The 18,331-nt window shown below is 41.7% G+C and overlaps 1 protein-coding gene across 7 annotated transcripts in view; it reads right to left on the bottom strand.

Moving 5' to 3' along the window:
* Positions 1–2,813: 2,813 nt before the first annotated feature.
* Positions 2,814–18,331, bottom strand: part of LOC108699920 (disabled homolog 2-interacting protein) — a 254,554-nt gene continuing 239,036 nt past the window's right edge. For 6 of the 7 annotated variants that reach the window (XM_041575181.1, XM_041575182.1, XM_041575185.1 and 3 more), the window contains 4 exons: positions 10,379–10,531; positions 6,413–6,615; positions 5,561–5,648; positions 2,814–2,994 (listed from right to left, as the gene is read on the bottom strand). In XM_041575181.1, the coding sequence (XP_041431115.1) occupies positions 2,827–2,994; positions 5,561–5,648; positions 6,413–6,615; positions 10,379–10,531 (612 nt within the window). In that variant the 3' untranslated portion in view covers positions 2,814–2,826. The remainder of the gene's footprint in view (positions 2,995–5,560; positions 5,649–6,412; positions 6,616–10,378; positions 10,532–18,331) is intronic. The other variant, XM_041575183.1, reaches the window with a different exon arrangement.

The raw sequence follows: 18,331 nt of genomic DNA, 5'->3' as shown, positions 1-18,331 counted from the left end.
TTTTTACTTCCTTTTTTTGTGACAAAAAGTCACGCAATTTCCATCCTGCCTCTAATTTACATATGCAAATTAGGATTCGGTTTGGCCAGGCAGAAGGATTCGGCCGAATCCTGCTGAAAAAGGCCGAATCCCGAACCGAATCCTGGATTCGGTGCATCCCTAGTACCTTGGTATGACTCATGACTACCCCTTGGAAATAGCAGGAATCTGGTTACATTTGACGTGCGTATTTCTATGGCTTGTTTTTTACTGTTGGACAAGGTGCAGTCCTAATAGTGGTGAGTCCCTGGAAAATCAGAGACAAAATTCTATAAGACTAAACCTGGCCATACATGGTAAGATCAACATGAGAGGTTGGAAAACCAGTTGGTTATTGCCAGATTTGACCACCGAAGTGGGGAGAGGGACAAATTAATTTGCTTTTATTATTCAGCCCCCGAGTTTGGCATTGTAGCACACTGGGAGGCATCCAGCCAGCCTGATCCATACAGTATGTGACCAAACTCTCTTTAGAAATTGCTTGGAAAGGATGCTGTTGAGGCCCCACACATGGTTCAGTAACATAAAGGATGGTCAAGAATCATTAGTAATATCGGCCCATATCCAGCTTAATTCACACACTTTCCACTAGGAACATGTTGGAGTAGAGCTGTAGACAGTTTGTTTAGGCTTTACAAAACCACTCTTGCTTGATCCCTTTTTCCAAAAAGACATTGGCTCAGCTGTTTTAAATAGATCCTAAAACTTTATTTTATATTTAAATGAATATTTCTATCAAAATAGTACATAGTGCTTTTTTAAGACTAATGGACTGGTTTTGGGTGCCGTGAGTGAAAGTTTTTAGTATCTCTAATGTACACCCTCCTAGTATTGAAATCATTTTGATCAGGGAGCTGAACTCATTATTCCCAAAACTGACGGAATAATGGGGGGGGGGGAAGACTTGGTTAGCCAAATAATGTGGTCCGTGGAAACAAAATCTAGCTCTTCTGTTTGTTATAAATGTCGCAGTACTCTTGTAGTAGTAAGGGCCACAATCTATACATCTGTAGTTACTTTTTTTTGCACTTATATTTTAAAATTTCTTAAAATTGGAAGAAAGGTCCAATCTAAGGTGGGTGCCAAATGTTAGGGCACCCCCATGGATTATAATGACCTGATATCCTTGGCAGAAGCTCCTATTATCAAAATCTGGTAGCCAGCACATGCGCAGTAGAATGAAAAAGTTGGCTTTTTTTGTTGAACTCCAGCTTTTAACTCTACTGCACATGCACACTCAAACAAGGAAAGAAAGAAAGATGGAAGGAAGAGAGTAGCTCCCTCGCAAGTCCCCCCAGGCTGGGCTAGTTTTCTGCTAACAGGAACACCAGCCTGGGTTATCTGGTAAATCATTAAAATCCTTGAGGGTGCCCTAACATTTGGCACCCCCTTTGGATTAAACTTTTCCTTCTCCTTTAATGAGTTATGTGGTTTCTAGGGTCACCAGCTCCAGTTACCATACATTCCTTAGACCAATAAAAAGATAATGAAATAATAACAACAATAACAACAAATTGGTTTCCTGATGGCTGGGGTCACTTAGTGAAACTGTGAACTTCTGCAGTGCCATCCCAGGACCACAAGTCCGTTTTTTCCCCAAAATATCTTGTGTTTGGGGCAACGGCCATGCAGCCTCCCTAAAATATCTGGTTCTTGGGACACCATGCCAAAGTTTCAGGTTTGTGCCATTATGTGGCTATATCTTCTTTGGGTACAGTGCATAGTACAAAGGCAAATAACAAACACAACTGATATATATGGTGGATATTCTCTTTAAGGTTTTGCTGTTTTTGAAATGTAGGCCAGCCCGGCAAATTTAACATGCAACAGGCACTTTGACCCCCTCGAATGCCACAGGACAACTTACAGTCAACTGAGTTCAATCAGCGGTAATGTGAGGTCCCAAAGGCGTCTTGTTTCTGAGTGCTGCTTGGATAACAAGACCCAGTGCCAGGGTTCTGCTTAAGGACAAAACTGCCATTCTATATTTTGCTGGTATAATTAGAACAATGGCGGTGGCGGCTCAATTCCTAACGAGCTCTCTGTGCGCTACATTGCTATAAATGCCTAAAGGTTCCTGCTATGGTGAAAAAAAACAGGTCATCATCACCTGTGCCCAAAATAGAGCCTCATATTTTATTAAAGGAGCCCAGGACTATGCGCTCTCTCTTTCTCCCCCCAGGTAACTTTACACAGTTGTCAACGGAACTGTCAGCAAGACTGATTTCTCAATAACCCTAGAACCCGATTTTGTTCTTTTTCAGGGAGTAGGATCTAATCCCACCAGGATCCATGCCGTGGGTGGAATTAATCAGCATTCCCACTGCCGTTCTATGTACAATTTTTGCTTTAGAAACCCCTCTAGGTGGATTAGGAGTTTGCTTTATTAGTGCTATCAAATTTAGACTTGCTGCCTGCCCCTTTCAGCGAGATTTGGCAAAGGTTACTGGCCAGTTTGAGAAGGGAAAAAAAGCTCGGGAATTGCTCGAAAACATTAAACATTGAAAGAATTCACCAGCATTGACAATTTCATATACAAATATGTATTAATATGGCACATATTTTTGTACAACATCTGCATTTTTTTTCCATTTCCCAAAATCACTGGCTTTAAAGAATCTAAAGGCGCTATCTCCCAGAATGTTTCAGTCAAATGTGCAGGGTGGTAGGGGAAGAAACCATCCTTTTGTAATGTATGTGTTTATTTATTTTTTTGAAGTGCTGCTTGCGGTTGAGTTCGTTACTGTACAGGGGGGCGTCTCTGCCCGCTTTTTAAAAAATATTTTGTTAACAATTACTGCTGTTTCGGAATTCTCCGTTCTCTGTGATCTGTAATTTAGTTGGGTTTGTGGGTGAGATCCCGTTACGTGTCTGCATGCTGTACCTCTCTTTCAGCTGAGTGAGCGCACTCATTAACCGTGCATTTGCGGCGTCCAGTGATGCGATTCGCTTCTCCTGAAAGGAAAACACAAAGACTGGGTTTAAGGCAGAAGATTGTGGTTGTCTTTATGCCTCCAAAACATTATAAATTACAGAGATATCATTCCCAACTAGAGAGTAGAGCTCCTAACTTAAAGATGAAAACCTTTTTCTTAAACATACAGTGTCAGACTGGGGGTCCACCAGAAAACTTTAAACCGTGGGCCCACTTTCCAAACAATTATTCCTCCTCACTTAATCTCTTAATTCTCCTAGTCTTATATATTTACTTACTATATTCTTCCATTATTATGCATTTTTCCTCATAAGGAAATAGGGAATGACCATGAAATAGGCTAAATGATTAGAAGCAAAAGGGCCCACTGACCCCTGGGTCCACAGGGAGTTTTCTTGGTATACCGGTGGGCCAGTCCGACACTGTAAACATATACTGAAATTGATTATTATTCAGTGCCCCTTGGACCACCTATACCTATATAGGTTTTGGTTCTTTTATTACAGTGGTCTTGAGATCTTTTCAGTACAAGCCCCTCTTGGAGGTCCAACCTTGGGATCAATATCTTTCCTGTGCCCTATAGCAAGTTTATAGACATAAGAAACCATTGGTGTATTAGTCATTCTGTCATGGTTTCAAGAACCTCAAGGACAACAAATATGTTTTCACCCCAAATACTTCAGAGGTATATCTAGAAGAGCAAACAGTTATTCCGTATAATTTAAGCTGGCCATACTTTATAAGATCTGCTCATTTTACTACCTAATTTGGCCACCAACATGCTTATATAGACACATCAAGTGAAGACCACATCAACGTGGTCCAGACCCTATGAACTTTTATAACCTGCCAACAAACTGCTAACTTGGAGAGGTTAAGTTAACAGCATTTACCATTCTATTTATGGCCGATTTTAGCCTGTGGTTGATGAACATCACCCTAACTCTTCTTAAAGTGGACCTGTCACCCAGACACAAAAAGCTTTATAATAAAAGTCCTTTAATAAAAAATAGAAATTGGATTTCATATTTAATTTTTAAAGCATTCATAGCTCTTGTAAGCTCATTTAAACATCTCAGGTCTCAGCTGTCGATCAAATAATGTATGCCCCTCCTAGAGGCGGGGCAGACAATTACTTTCACTTTCCATTCAGCACTTCCTAGAAATCGCTGCTCTCCCCACATTCCCCCGTTCGCTTCACCGTTCAATTGTGTAGCCAGGGCATGGGAATGGACATCAGGTCCCCCATTCTGGTGCACAAACAAGATTCTGAGATGATGCAAGGCTTGTCTTAACAACAGTGTCCACAAAAAGGCTCCTGCCTGCTTGCTATAATTATGAATTAGCAGACTGGAGGAAACAAGATTCAAATAATTTATATAGTGTAATTAAAGTTCATTTTGCTTGACTAATGTGATAAAATAGGATTATGAATATTTTTTTTGGGTGACGGGTCCCCTTTAACTTTAAGGTCCCCAGCCACTGCTTCAACCTCCCCATGGTGGCAGCTCCACAGTTTGGGGACTGTTCAATAGTTATGTCCTTGACCAGAGACTACAACATGCTAAAAGTTAATTTTAAATCGAAAATCCCATGTTGTTTCCAATTAGAACTTCCTCCCCATTTGACAAGTACCTGAAGAGTGAATAGCAGGACATGACACCAAAGGTGGAACAGTTCATTTAAAAGGCATTTTATTTTGTTTCACTAACTAAAGTAAAGTTTAGTAATTAAGAGCAAGGGCAACTCCAGCCGTTTCCTACATAGCAAATTGGCTTTATCTTCCGGCAAGGATGAGATAATAGACAAATGTCATTTCCTAATAGGAACATATTGTTGCCATAATTACAGAGGGGGGCACCAAGAACGGTCTAAGAATTACAAAGCCACTTATTAAAATTGAAACGAGATCCGTGAAATTGTATAAGGACATGATGATCAGTCTTGTCTGAGAAAGGAACGGAGAACTTGCTCCCTGATTATGAATTCTAATTAGCGTTGGACAAGAAACAACGATAACGGGTTTAATAATTTCATCCTTATTAGACACACAGGATACAGTCACAGCAAATAGGCTGTTCAAACAAAGATAAGGGGGCGTCAGACACTTGTAAAATACTCTCTGAAACTGGATGTTGAAACGCATGTGCAGGTATTTAAACGGGCATGGCCTTCTCTAAAGTCGATTTCATGGCAGACTCTTACTGAAGCACAATATCACTTTATGTTTATGACATTAATGAGTTTAGAGCTGATTCTCTTTGACTCCTACAGTTATAGAGAGAGACTTTTTTCTCTTCTTTCATATCTTGTAGGAGACCAGCAAGGTGTCTAGCTGGTAAGATGACATGCCTACCTATAGCATCACACACTCCAGTTTAGCCACCACATTATAACTGTACCGTCTGTCCTTAAGGTGACCATTCATGGCCTGACCATCTGGGGAATGTGAGGCTTCTCTTGGGACAGATTGTCCTTCTATCTCATCATACGGTGACAACTGCAGCCTTACCCTGGACTAACCATTTACTTCCTGCATACTCTGCAATGAAGTCTAGTAATTATAGTTGAAAATATCTTTCCAACCTGTGCATCAATGATCTTCTGCTTAGAGTCGACAGCTGCTTGCATTTCCGAGTGATCTTTCTTTAATTCTTCTTCAACCGACATCAACCTGAAAGGCATGAGCAGAGGAGATTTAGCATGACATTTATCCAAATTTCAATTCAAATCAACTCTTTCATGTGGCCCTGGAAGTGCAGATGAGCTCTCAGCATCCTTGCAATAAATACTGGTGTGACACTTTTAAAAAGTGTGTTAGGCAGTTAAGTACTAATGGGACGATGTCGTTGCCCGAGCAAGGATGGCATTTAATCCTATGGGGATAACTTCTGTACACTGACATTGCTTAAACACACATCTGTGCATAAGGGTCTATACAATAACACGTAAATTATTCTTCAGGTAGTAACCCATAGCAACCAATCTTATGTTGCCTCCCAACAGCAGATCCGTAATATACTGCCTACTGATTGGTTGCTAAGGGATAATTCACCAGTTATTACATTACCCAACTAGAATTGCAGATGATTTATTTTCCCCTTCATTCCCTGCCTTATAAAAGCATCTGAGGGCTGACAGAAAGCGGATTTTGCTGGCTATAATATCAGCAAAGGAATTAAAGCAGGCCGAGAGGGAATTCTAGCAGTACAGCTACATTCATTCAGTGCATCTCTAAACTGACAAACTGGCATGGTGTCTGGAATAAAGCCCCAGTTGGTAAAATATGATAGATGGCTCTCCAATAAGCTACGTTCATGTCAGGGTACGGGGGGGGGGGAGTGGGGTAGGGGGATGGAATGTTCCCGGCAATAAAATTCTATTGTCACAGGAATTACTTCCAGTAGAAAGAACTGCCATTCACTGTCCTGTATGTACCTGCTGATGATTCCTTTCATCTGCATCTCCTTGTCCTCCTGCTGCCGTCTTAGCCTGTCCTCGCTTTCCTCCAGCCTGGCCTGGTATTCCAGCAGGAGTTTTTGGGTTTGTTCATCCTGGCTCTTGCAACGGTTCTCATACTCTTCTAGCTTCTTGTTTGAAAGTCGGAGCTTTTCCTGCAACACCATGATCTCCTGTTGGTACTGTGTGTCAAGCAAAGATTTCCATAGTTAGTTAGAGAAGCAGAACTTTCAAAAGGAATAATAGTCAATACTCAAGCAATGGAATAACCAATGTGCTGCAGTTACTAAACTTCAATTCCTAGAATACTCAATGAGACATGTAGCCTCTGTACAGTCATTATATCTGCTCTAGAACCTGGTCTGGAGAAGAAGTATGTTATCATTACACTGGAACGGTTTTCTCTTGTTCACGCTACTTTAACCCATACACCTCACTAAGTAGAAGTATTTATTTGGTCATGCCCAACATACGTCTCCAAACCCTTCTCACAGAAAGACTGATCATCTGAAGGCCTCCTTTAGCCTGCTGTACTGAAAGTTGGACTGATATGACCCCCCTCCTTTCCCCCCCCCAGCAGCCAAACAAAAGAACAATGGGAAGGTAACCAGATAGCAGCTCCCTAACACAAGATAACAGCTGCCTGGTAGATCTAAGAACAACACTCAATAGTAAAAACCCATGTCTCACTGAGACACATTCAGTTACATTGAGAAGGAAAAACAGCAGCCTGCCAGAAAGCATTTCTCTCCTAAAGTGCAGACACAAGTCACATGACCAGGGACAGCTGGGAAATTGACAAAATGTCTAGCCCCAAGTCAGATTTCAAAATTGAATACAAAAAAATCTGTTTGCACTTTTGAGAAATGGATTTCAGTGCAGAATTCTGCTGGAGTAGCACTATTAACTGATGCATTTGGGAAAAAAACATGTTTTCCGATGACAGGATCCCTTTAAGAGATGGTTAACATTTCAGTAAACTTTGATATATTCGAGAATGGCCAATCCTAAGCAACTTTTCAATTGGTCCTTGTTATTTATTTATTTGAGTTTTTGAATGATTTGTCTTCTTCTGACTCATTCCAACTTTCAAATAGGGGTCATTGACCAACATCTACAAATCAAATTTATCGTTATTGGCACTTTGTATTACTAATCTTTCTATTCAGACCCTCTCCTATTTATATTCCAGTCTCTTATTCAAATCAGTGCATGGGTGTAAGCCAATATTGACCCTAGCAACCGGATTTCTGGAATTGCAAACTGGAGAGCTTCTAAATAAAAAAAACAAAGTAACTCAAAAACCACAAATAAAACTGCAAATTGTCTCAGAATATCACTCTCTACATCATGCTAAAAGTTAAGGAACTTAAGGAAGAAGGAGAACAACTCATTTGAGCCAAACAGCTGTGCATAGCCAGCAATACCCCCATACACTCATGACAATCCCAGTTACATGGAATCCAGGGTTTTCCATTAGTTGTCAGGCTTTTTTCAATTCAAGCCCTTTTTGGGGATCCATCCACTGGCCTCCTTAGCTTAGCTCCTTAGCCAAGGTTACAGATTAGGGATGCAGTGAATGCAGGATTTGGTTTGGGATTCAGCAGGATTCCGATTAAGCTGAATCTTCGTGCCTGGCCAAACCAAATCGGAGTCCTTAAAATCACATGAATTTCGTCACATGAAAATTGTGATCTTGTTTCCCCATGTGGTTCTTTCTTGATGGATTCAGTTCAGCCGAGTCCTTCATGAAAGATTCAGGATTTGGCCATATCCCAAAAATAGTGGATCAGGTGCATCCCTATTACAGACACAGGATCAAGACTTATCTAGGACAATAAACACATTTGTACCCCAAATGTCAACCTAACTTAACTTTAAGCTTTTCAGGCATATCTAGGAGATCAGATGAGCAATTTTTCAAGATATGGCCCTAACAGTTATTCAGACGGAGCCCCACTTGTCAGTGTTAAACACAATGCAGAAAAAAATCTGTATTTCCACATATGAATTGTCTCATTGCTTGTCACTGTTTTGGCATTTTCTACTGACCAAAGCAAAAAAGCACCCTAAGTTCCATGAATCCCCTCTGAATGTCCTCTCTCATTGAAACAACAGGGCAGTATAAACCATAGACGAGATGTTCAGTGAAGACAATAAGGACACTTTTCCACCTAAAATAGCTCTAATTGGCTGTTCAGTCATATCTATAGCAGCATTGTGATCGATTGTTGATGTTCCATCTACTAAATAATAATGGCTGTGTAAATCTGTTATGTCTATCAAGCTGCTCGATCCTCTATTCCTCCCTGATAAATGGAAGGAAATGTATCACATCAAGATGAAAATGTAATGCATATCACTCATCAATTATTTGAGCAGCCAGTTACCCTACTTTTCACTGTTCCTACTGCAGCTTTATATCTGGATGCACCTCATATCTTCTCTTGCTGGACCAATATTTAAGGCATTTAGATCAGCTGAAATATTGTATAGAGCACCCACCTGCCACCTAGACATGTTTGGGAGATATTTCTATGCCAACTGATTACAGCTGGCTTTGTTCTAAGGAAGCACTAGGGGAAATACTGACTCATGACTCACCATGGTCAAGAAGTGGTTCAGCAACAAACATCACCAAATTTCTTATATCTGCAAGAACTATGGAAAGAAGAGTCTTCAATAAAGTCAGACCTCAAATTATTGTAGCTCCAACCTGGTACGATGAGGAGTCACTCAGAGAACACCCACTTGTGATGGAGGCATCCCAATACCTCGCTTGTAGCGTGGTCCATTCAACTACTGCTCCAACCCTCCCTGAGAGTGCCCTGTTGTCAGACTTCCCAATACCAAGCTTGTAGCGTGGTCCATTCAACTACTGCTCCAACCCTCCCTGAGAGTGCCCTGTTGTCAGACTTGCCTTGCCGCTCACACTAAATGGTAATGAGTCACCCCAAAATGAAGCTGCATAGCTTCCCAGAATCACAGATGAATTAGAAACTGGGTGGAAATGTCAATAGATCCCTGGGTATCCAGATACCGTAGACTACAACTTCCTTAAATGGGAACAGGTTGCCTATAGCAGTCACACACCCAAGTGCCAACTGCAGTACAGCCGGCAGCTACTTTGTTACTATGGGATACAGGACCAGAAGGGAAAACCAGCCCTCCACTGAAGCATCGGAATAACCGCTAAATCTAAAGCTACAGTCAGTGAGGGACTCTGCTGATTGGAAGCTGGAAATCTTCCAGTCAGTGCTTGTTTGTAGGGAGGGTGGTAAACAGCAATTATATTTATTCCCATTTTGGTTTGTTTACACATTACTTGGTAGGGGGCAGTGCCTTTTCCTAAGCTATTGGGTAATGCACATTTTGTATGTCGGAGCCCCAAGGCACAAAGGCTGCGGTTCCTCTCTCGGTTCTTCTCTCAAAGGACAGCTTGAATCCATGTGGATTCACATAATCCACCGCCGTGTCGCTGGGGATAGCGTTTTTTATGGGAGAGTTTCCCTCCTCCAACATATTCATTACATTTAATGAGGTGCTTGTGCAGGGGAAGTGCCCAGCTGGAGATGCTTTCAATAGAGAGAGACACCATTTGTAGCTGGAGAAGCTTAACCTGCAACATGTTTAACTCAGCTGAACTCTGTATGTCATTCTAATGTTGGATGTGGCCTCCTAGGGCCCAAAAGAAAGCCTGACATCAAGGGTCCACTCTTACTCAACCGGTAGGTAGCCCTAAATATAATAGGTGTCATGAGTTGGACCTAAGATGGAAATAAGAAGGACTGAAGGTACCCTCCTCTGGTACCCTGGCAGGCCAGTCTAACCCTGTCTCTATCATTGAACCACTGGCAAGTGACTAATATATAAAACATAATTACATGGGAAGGGTTCTAGAAGGATCTTTTATAGATTGGCTCATTCGACCCCTTTCAGTGTTACCTTTTCTGCTTGGCTGAGCTCTTCCTTATTCCTGAGTTTGTCCCTGTGCTTGATATCTGGCTCAGGGCTTTCATCTTCTAATAGCTGCATATTCATATTCAACAGCCATGCAGCTGTGCGGTCCAGAGCATTGGGGTTCACGGGTGAGGGGGCCTAAAACAGAGCATACAACCATAACAAAAAAATGAATGAAGCAAAGAAAAATGACCAAAAAGAAAGAAGAAATGGATATGATTTCAGCATAGAAGAGGGTCATACAGTAACATGCTCAATGTTTCAACCTGGTCCAGTTACCCATAGCAACCAGGTAGCAGTTAGCATAAACTAGTTAGAATCAGCTACCAAGTGGTTGCTATAGGTTAATTGACCAGAGTAAACTTTGCTCAGGTTACGCCATAACCCCGAATAAAGTATTTGGTCACATAATCATTTTTATTGATCTGTGTATTACCCCTCGAGCAATGTGAATACAGCGAGCATAAGGGTGTATGGTAAGCAGCATACTCCACGTAAATATGGCAGAATGATTTTTAAGCACAAGCAGTTGCTAAGGGGCAGATGATGTCCTCGCTAAAACACTGCAATGAAGTATAGCTCATCAAAATACCTTGGATTTGGGGCCCTTGATATTGTCCCCCATTATAAGAGGCTACATCATGTCTAGAACTGCCCTGAATACCATATATCACTCTTTCAAGAGCCACTGATCGATCTTCCAGGTCTTGGACATTATCGTCATGGAGCGATTATCTCCATTATAACTGGCCCGTGTTTTTGGGCACGTTTTTGTTGATCAGTCTGCTGACTAATACAATTATACTAAATGGTGTGAATTGTATTGATTAAAAAACCAGCCTTTCTAAATACCCAGCAGGTGATGATGACAAGAATCCTAGGGTGAGCTATCAAACCTTCCATCTCAAGCTGTGACCAGCACAGCATTGGGATGCAATGAACTATAGCATATAATCCAAATTCAACAGAACTGTACAAAGCATGAGTAGTATACCCTACAGAAGATAGCCAAGAACTGAATCTAATCGTAGAAACCACAAGATGTATAGCCTAAGGAAGATGGTCTGTGTGAGGTTCCCTCACACAGTTCCCAAATCTTTTGGCTTTTGGTCAACACTGGGACACATCTAGAAGGTGCACATCACAGAGCTATAGCAATGGAGCTGGAAAATATACGGATAAATGATAAAATAGCTCAAATGGAATAACTTAACAAGGCAACCACCTTGTGAATCATCATCATCTTGTCTTATTCCAGATCAGTCCCCCCACTTGAGAAATGAAGCTGATGAAACATGTAGAATGCGAGGAAAAAAAAGATTCTGGGCACCAGAACAGGGACGTAATGAAAAAATTTGCCTAAAATATTCATCGGTCCTCAACATCTCTAGTCAAGGGAAACTCGGCCTCAGCTCTAATGAGTGAGCAGATCTGGAGAGGTGAGCCGTGTGTGCAACTCATTTCAGCTCATTTTCTCAATATGATCTGAAATTTTTATGAGCGGGCTTGGAAACAGCACTTAGGTATTGGGATATCTCTTTCTAAATAATAGACATTGGTTGTACCAGGGGGACTCCTATATAGTCATTTACATTAAGGGTGGTGTACAGTCCACCATGTTTTCTGTACTTTGCCCCCTGCCTTGTGCTTGCAGGATCTGTGCTTTGCCAGCTCTGTGTAATGTGACCTTTAAATATGACCCAAAAAAAACTTCATAAAGTTACTGCTTAAAGCAGGGGTGTCCAAACTTTTGGCTTGCCGGGCCACATTGGAATAAGAAAAATTGTCTGGGGCCACACATAAAATACACTTTTAATTGTAAAAGTAAAGGAAATACACAGAAAAGAACTACAATGCCAGTTGGATAACCAGATAGAGCTATACACTGGAATATGGGACACCTGGATAATAAATAGACGTATTATTATATTATTATTACTAACTGGGCAATGGGCAGAGACCCCCTCCTCCTATTTCCTCGGGAACCAAGAGTTTCAAGCTGGGCCGCATTCATATGCATCCTGGGCTGCATGTGGCCCTCGGGCCGCAGTTTGGACACCCCTGGCTTAAAGCAACCACTAAGACATGGACCATTACAGTTTCATTAAGTAATAAGAGTTGGAATAGGCTACCAGTTTACCAGTGGAGCTCAAAGTCGACCCCAGCCAAAGACCATTGCCATCAACCCTTCAATCAATCAATGCCTATAATTACATTTATACCCATCTCCATCCAATTGTTGTCAGAGTGGTCCTCAATGTCAGGTTCTCTGGTGGGACCTATGAATCCCCTGGAGAGTATTCAAGGGTGGTGGCTCTCTACTGGTTGGTTTAGTTACATGGACCTTTAATTATATCTCTACCCCTAGTTTGTCACTGCTTGTCCCTCCCATACTCTTCATTATCCCCTTCAACCCAAACAGATAGCAAGAAATCTTAATTCCGAAGATAATGTTCTGCAATAAACCAAAGAGGATAGAAAATAACTGTCCCATATTCCTCCTTAGTCCTGCCCTTCATTACCATTCCCTTCACATTAGCCGGATTCTTGCCCAAACACGGCCCTCGAAATGAGTATTGATTACTACAGTGCGCACGTTGATACATGGTACATTTACCAATGTCAACACTTGAGAGTTATTACTCATAAATCAATAGCTGTAAACAAAAGGCCTGCACTCTGATTGATAGCCTTTGATAGCTTGCCTTAATGAAGTGGTGCATGCAGAAAGCATATTGGGCTGAGATTCTATTCATCAGGACATGGTTCTGTTTGCAGAAGTAAATTGAGAGATTTGCAGCTTTGCCAAGAGTCATTGTGACGGTCACACTTTCTTAACGAAGGAGAATTTGGCCTGAATATAGAGCGTTCTTATTAAAGGGAAATTATCTAGGACATGGGTACCTCACCTATGGTCCACCCCCTCTAAAGCCCCCAGGTAGCCAGAAGAACCTACAGGCACAAGGCATATCTAGAGCCCTGTAATGACTGCCAAGCTCAGGGGCACTGCTTAGGGCTCCAACATGAAAATTCATTGACTTCCCATGTTCAGTAACAATGTAGTTCTTGTAGGGAAGGTCAGGAATTTACGAGCAAACTCTCCGGCTAAATATGTGGAATAGATGTATCGGCTGGAGACGCAATTCCAGATAAATCAGTTCATCATTTCCACAAGCACATATACCATAAAAATCACACTGTAAACCATTTATAGCCACAATTTAGCTTGTGTGCATGGACTGCCATTCTCCAAATATATATTGTCCATGCTGCTCTGTGGTCTACTGCCAGGATTCAAACTCCAAGCACCTACAACTACAATTCCCAGCATCCTCCTGGGAGTCCACAACAGCTGTATCCAAGTACAGGATATTAGCACTCAAATGAGACTGTTCCTGCTGAAATGTGCTTAATACCTGTGTTGTTATTGGTTTATAGTATATAAAACTTTGGGGTTTGTGCATGATTCTGTGATCTGACAAACTTGGTTGAAAAGGTAGAAAAGGTTTTCGTCAATGGAAAGCCTGTACCTTCCCTTGCTGCTGGCCAGGGTGATTTGGTAGGGAAATTTGGCCAAAATTGACCATACTGGCACCTAACTGTCTGAACATGTTGCTGCTGACGTTGAAGGGTGACTGAAGAGGAACCTTGGCTCCTTTTCATGTCTTGCTGTTCTTGATCGTTTGTGAACAATGAAAGATGGTCTGGCACTTATACAATATCCATTTGTTCAGCCCATAGGCAAATGTGTTCTACTGTAGAGCAGTGATCGCCAACCAATGGCTTACAAGCAACATATTGCTCAAAAACCCTTTGGATGTTGCTCTCAGTGGCTTCAAAGTAGGTGCTTGTTTTTGAATTCCTGGTTTGGAGGCAAGTTGTGGTTTCATAAAAACTAGGGATGCACTGAATCCAGGATTCGGTTCGGGATTCAGCCAGGATTCGGCCTTTTTCAGCAGGATTCGGATTCGGCCGTATCCTTCTGCCAGGCAGAACCGAATCCAAACCCTAATTTGCAAATTAGGGGCTGGGAGGGAAATCACATGACTTTTTGTCAGAAAACAAGGAAGTAAAACATATTTCCCCCTTTTGCATATGCAAATTAGGGTTCGGATTCGGTTCGGTATTCGGCCGAATCTTTCACAAAGGATTCGGGGGTTCGGCTGAGTAGATTCGGTGCATCCCTAATAAAAACCATGTGTACTCACAAACAAAACCTCCTGTAGGTCCACATAGGGGTACCAAATGGCTAATCACAGCCCTTATTTGGCTACTTCAGGAACATTTTTCCATGCTTACTCCCCAACTCTTTTTACAGTTGAATGTTGGTCACAGGTAAAAAAGGTTGGGGACCCCCTGCTCTAGATGATTGGCCACCTCTACTAAAGCTAATGCTGTCAGGTCCAAAATGAAAATGTTGTAGAACTTTCTAGGCTGATTAGAAGAAATCTACCAGTTTCTCAAATTGCTTGGTAAAGTATGGCTCCAACAGAATGGCGTCAACATCCAATTGGTGCTCCAAGTACAACACTGAGGTTTTCACTGCGATAAAATGAATCTTCTCCCCAAAGAAAGGTGATACACCCCTCTAACATCATTGGGCCATGTTACCTGCTCTTATGCTGATGGGAAATTTAAGGCATTGTAGTAATCTGTCCATGTGCTTGAGTGACCTTAAAGCAAGTAAAGCCGGGCAGATTCCAATCTTATCAAACAGCGTGATTTTCCCCTGCACCATTAATAACCTGCGTGTTTACCATTTCCCTTTTGACAACCCATAATAATAAGGCTACAACTCTCAGCTTTTTGTCCATTATCTACCCAATAATGGCACGGCTCACTAACTTCATGGGCGATTAGCTGGTTCTTGCTGGAGTGTTTATCCTTAATTATTAGAAAGCCACTCTAATGTGTTTATCCACCAGGAGGGGGCCAGTGTCTTTGGGGGACAATTTTGCTAGGGCACTGTCCTTCTATTCCTTTTCATTCATACATTCCTGGATTCTTTGTGTTGCACCTTTATGCCTAAAGAACAATACATCCTGTCTGTAAGCAGGTTTATCTTCTATTATCATCCTGGTTTGGGTAATCACTGGGTAAGGAACGCCACTAGTTTTCCTTAAAAAGTGATCAAAAAGAAGTAACTTTAGTGCCAAAGTCCTTTATCCCTATTAGTGCTGGTTTGTTTAGTCTCCACCGAGCATGCTCTTACATTCTGCCTCTCAATTACAGCACATCAGCGAACCAAAAATCAAATGAGCTCAATTACGTGATATTTATTTCTCATTTCTGTCACCACACAGGACCATCATTAGGACAATTTGTGTAGCAAATTAAGAAAAAGTCACACAACTCCTAGCTCTATTAGGCATCAAGATGACAAATGCTGCCCCCGGAGGGGAAGATTATGTTCTGAATTATCTCTGCTCGCTCCCAGAATGATTCTTCCCTGCCAGATGTACCCAACATTAGAATGAAATTAGAATTTAAAAACATAGAAAGCTGCAGAGAAACTGGATGGGATGCTAAGGGTTCACTTTGGGAACTTGGCAATGTGTAGTCCATAGTAAAAGCATGTGGTCAAGTACAGAACATACATATACTCATGAGCAGTTCTTTAAAGGGAAATTAAAGACTAAAATAGAATAAGGCTAGAAATGCTGTATTTTGTATACTAAACATAAACTTACTGCACCTCAAGCCTAATCAAACAAATGATTTATGCTTTCAAAGTTGGCCACAGGGGGTCACCATCTTGAAACTACACTCTCAGTGTGGTCTGGGCTGCTTTGGGATCGTCATAAATTATAAAAACAGCACAAGTCAAATAAAATCTGCCGATACAACAAGACTGATTAATAATCATACTAGGCACACTGCACTGGGTTCCAAGGGTCGATTTGCCGCCTTTGCCGCCTGAGGCAGCTTGCTGTTGCTGCCACCCCCCCTCCCCCGTGTGCTCACCTTTTTGCACCGGAGGGGGTCTGGGGGGTCCACGAGGGCGGCAAAGACGGCCAGGACACTAGCACAGAGAGCACAATTGCGCTCTCTGCGCTTGAAGAGCCGAACCGGAAATTCTGCTCTTAAAGTACCAGGAGTGGCATCTAGTGCTACCTAGTTTATCTACTCGCCTCACTGATGTAGCACCCCTGCTGGGTCCTATGTTGTCATGTAATCTAATGTTGATTTTATAGTTTTTGTATTGTTTAATACAAACTTTCTCCAACTCTGTAGAACCAGTGCCTGCAGCAAAGTAACCCTCCAAATAGAATCCCAGTTTATCTGTTTAAATGATATTTGTCCCTGCAAATGTAGTTGGAAACAGTAAGGGTCAGGCCGCACAAGCAGATTCGGGAGATAAGTAGCCCCAGGGACAAATCTCCTCTTTTTTTTGCCTCACAAGGAAACTTCGGGCAACTTCGGAAAACGAAGTGCCACGTGTGCCTTCCCCCAAGCGATTTTCATTTTAGTCGGCGGAGGGCAGGCAGTTCGGGTAGATTGTCGCCCCCGAAGAAGAGGAGATTTGTCGCTGGGGCGACTAATCTCCCCGAATCTGCTTGTGTGGCCAGACCCTAAAGGGGTTGTAAAGCCAAAATAAAATCCAATCCAATACAAATCTCTACACAGTTGCCGACTGAGGGAAACGAATAAAGCTGCTTGAGTTCTGTATAGCTGGGAAGTATGGCAGGGGCTCCCTGTTATTCATAAGTATGATTGTTTCCCTGCCCAGCAGTTGGGAACTGTCTGACAATTCATATCCACAGCAGTAAATGAAGGGAGAATTTCTTATAAATTTTCTTATAAAAACAGTACACATTTATTTTTATCAAAGTATTTTGAAGATCGGTTCCTTTTTCATTAAAGAAAGTAAAAATTGGATTTTATTTTTTTGCCTTTACATGCCCTTTAAGCTCCCTATTAATGTTCTGCTCTAGATGGAGAGGAGAGGACACCTATGCATTTAAAGCTGAAAACATAAGATTGATTATGGCTGAAAATATATAAACATATTGCAGTGTTAATTGCAATAATTGTTAAGAGATCTGGATCTAGTGTGGATTTAGTTCTCCATGATGAACCATCATTAGTGCCTCCACCTAATACCACATCTCATAAGTACAGAGATGGTGAGATCCTATAATCAGACACCCTACCTAAGACTATCACCTGATAAGTAAAGTCATAAAAGACTGTGATCCCCCTTAAAGTCTTCACTCAATAGGTGGTGGTGGCAGACGGGGGTGACTAATCTCCCAGAAATGCCTTCCCGCTGGCAAGAATACAAATTGTGGGCAGGATGGCATACTAATCACTACGTATTTCCGAAGCTGGCCAAAGTTTCCTCGTGAGGCAACTTCGGAAATTGAAGCGATTCGTATGCCATCCCGTCGGTGACTCAAATTCTTGCCAGCGGGAAGGCATTTAGGGGAGATTAGTTGCTGCAGAAGCGAAGATTTGTCGATGGGCGATAAAACCTCCCGTCTGCAACCACCCTAAATCCATGAGTAAATACTCCACCTAATCCCATCACTTGATCAGTAAAGGAATCATGAAACTATATATAGATACTCCACCTAATCCCATCACTATAGGAATCATGACAACATGAGTAGATATTCCTCCTAGTTACCTGATAAGTAAAGAAATAATGAGAGACTTCAACTAGACAACCCACCTAATCTCATCACCTGATAAGTAACGGATTCATGAGACCATGAGTAGATAGATAATCCACCTAATCCCAAAATGTAATAAGTAAAAAATCATAAAACCATGAGTTGACCCAAAAATACAGAATAATTTAGAATATCCCTACTGTCTAGTATCCACAAAAAGGTTACCTAATGTACTTGTTAACTGTAAAGCAAGAGTTACCTTTTTTTGTAGAGGGCTACACACCAAGGAAGTTTTCAAGTTCCTACCTCTATGAGTTTATAC

The sequence above is a fragment of the Xenopus laevis genome, chromosome 8S (genome assembly GCF_017654675.1).
Source record: "Xenopus laevis strain J_2021 chromosome 8S, Xenopus_laevis_v10.1, whole genome shotgun sequence".
In the NCBI taxonomy this organism is placed as follows: domain Eukaryota; kingdom Metazoa; phylum Chordata; class Amphibia; order Anura; family Pipidae; genus Xenopus; species Xenopus laevis.
The sequence above is the reverse complement of the archived record's forward strand: the minus strand, read 5'-3'. Positions and strand labels throughout refer to the sequence as shown.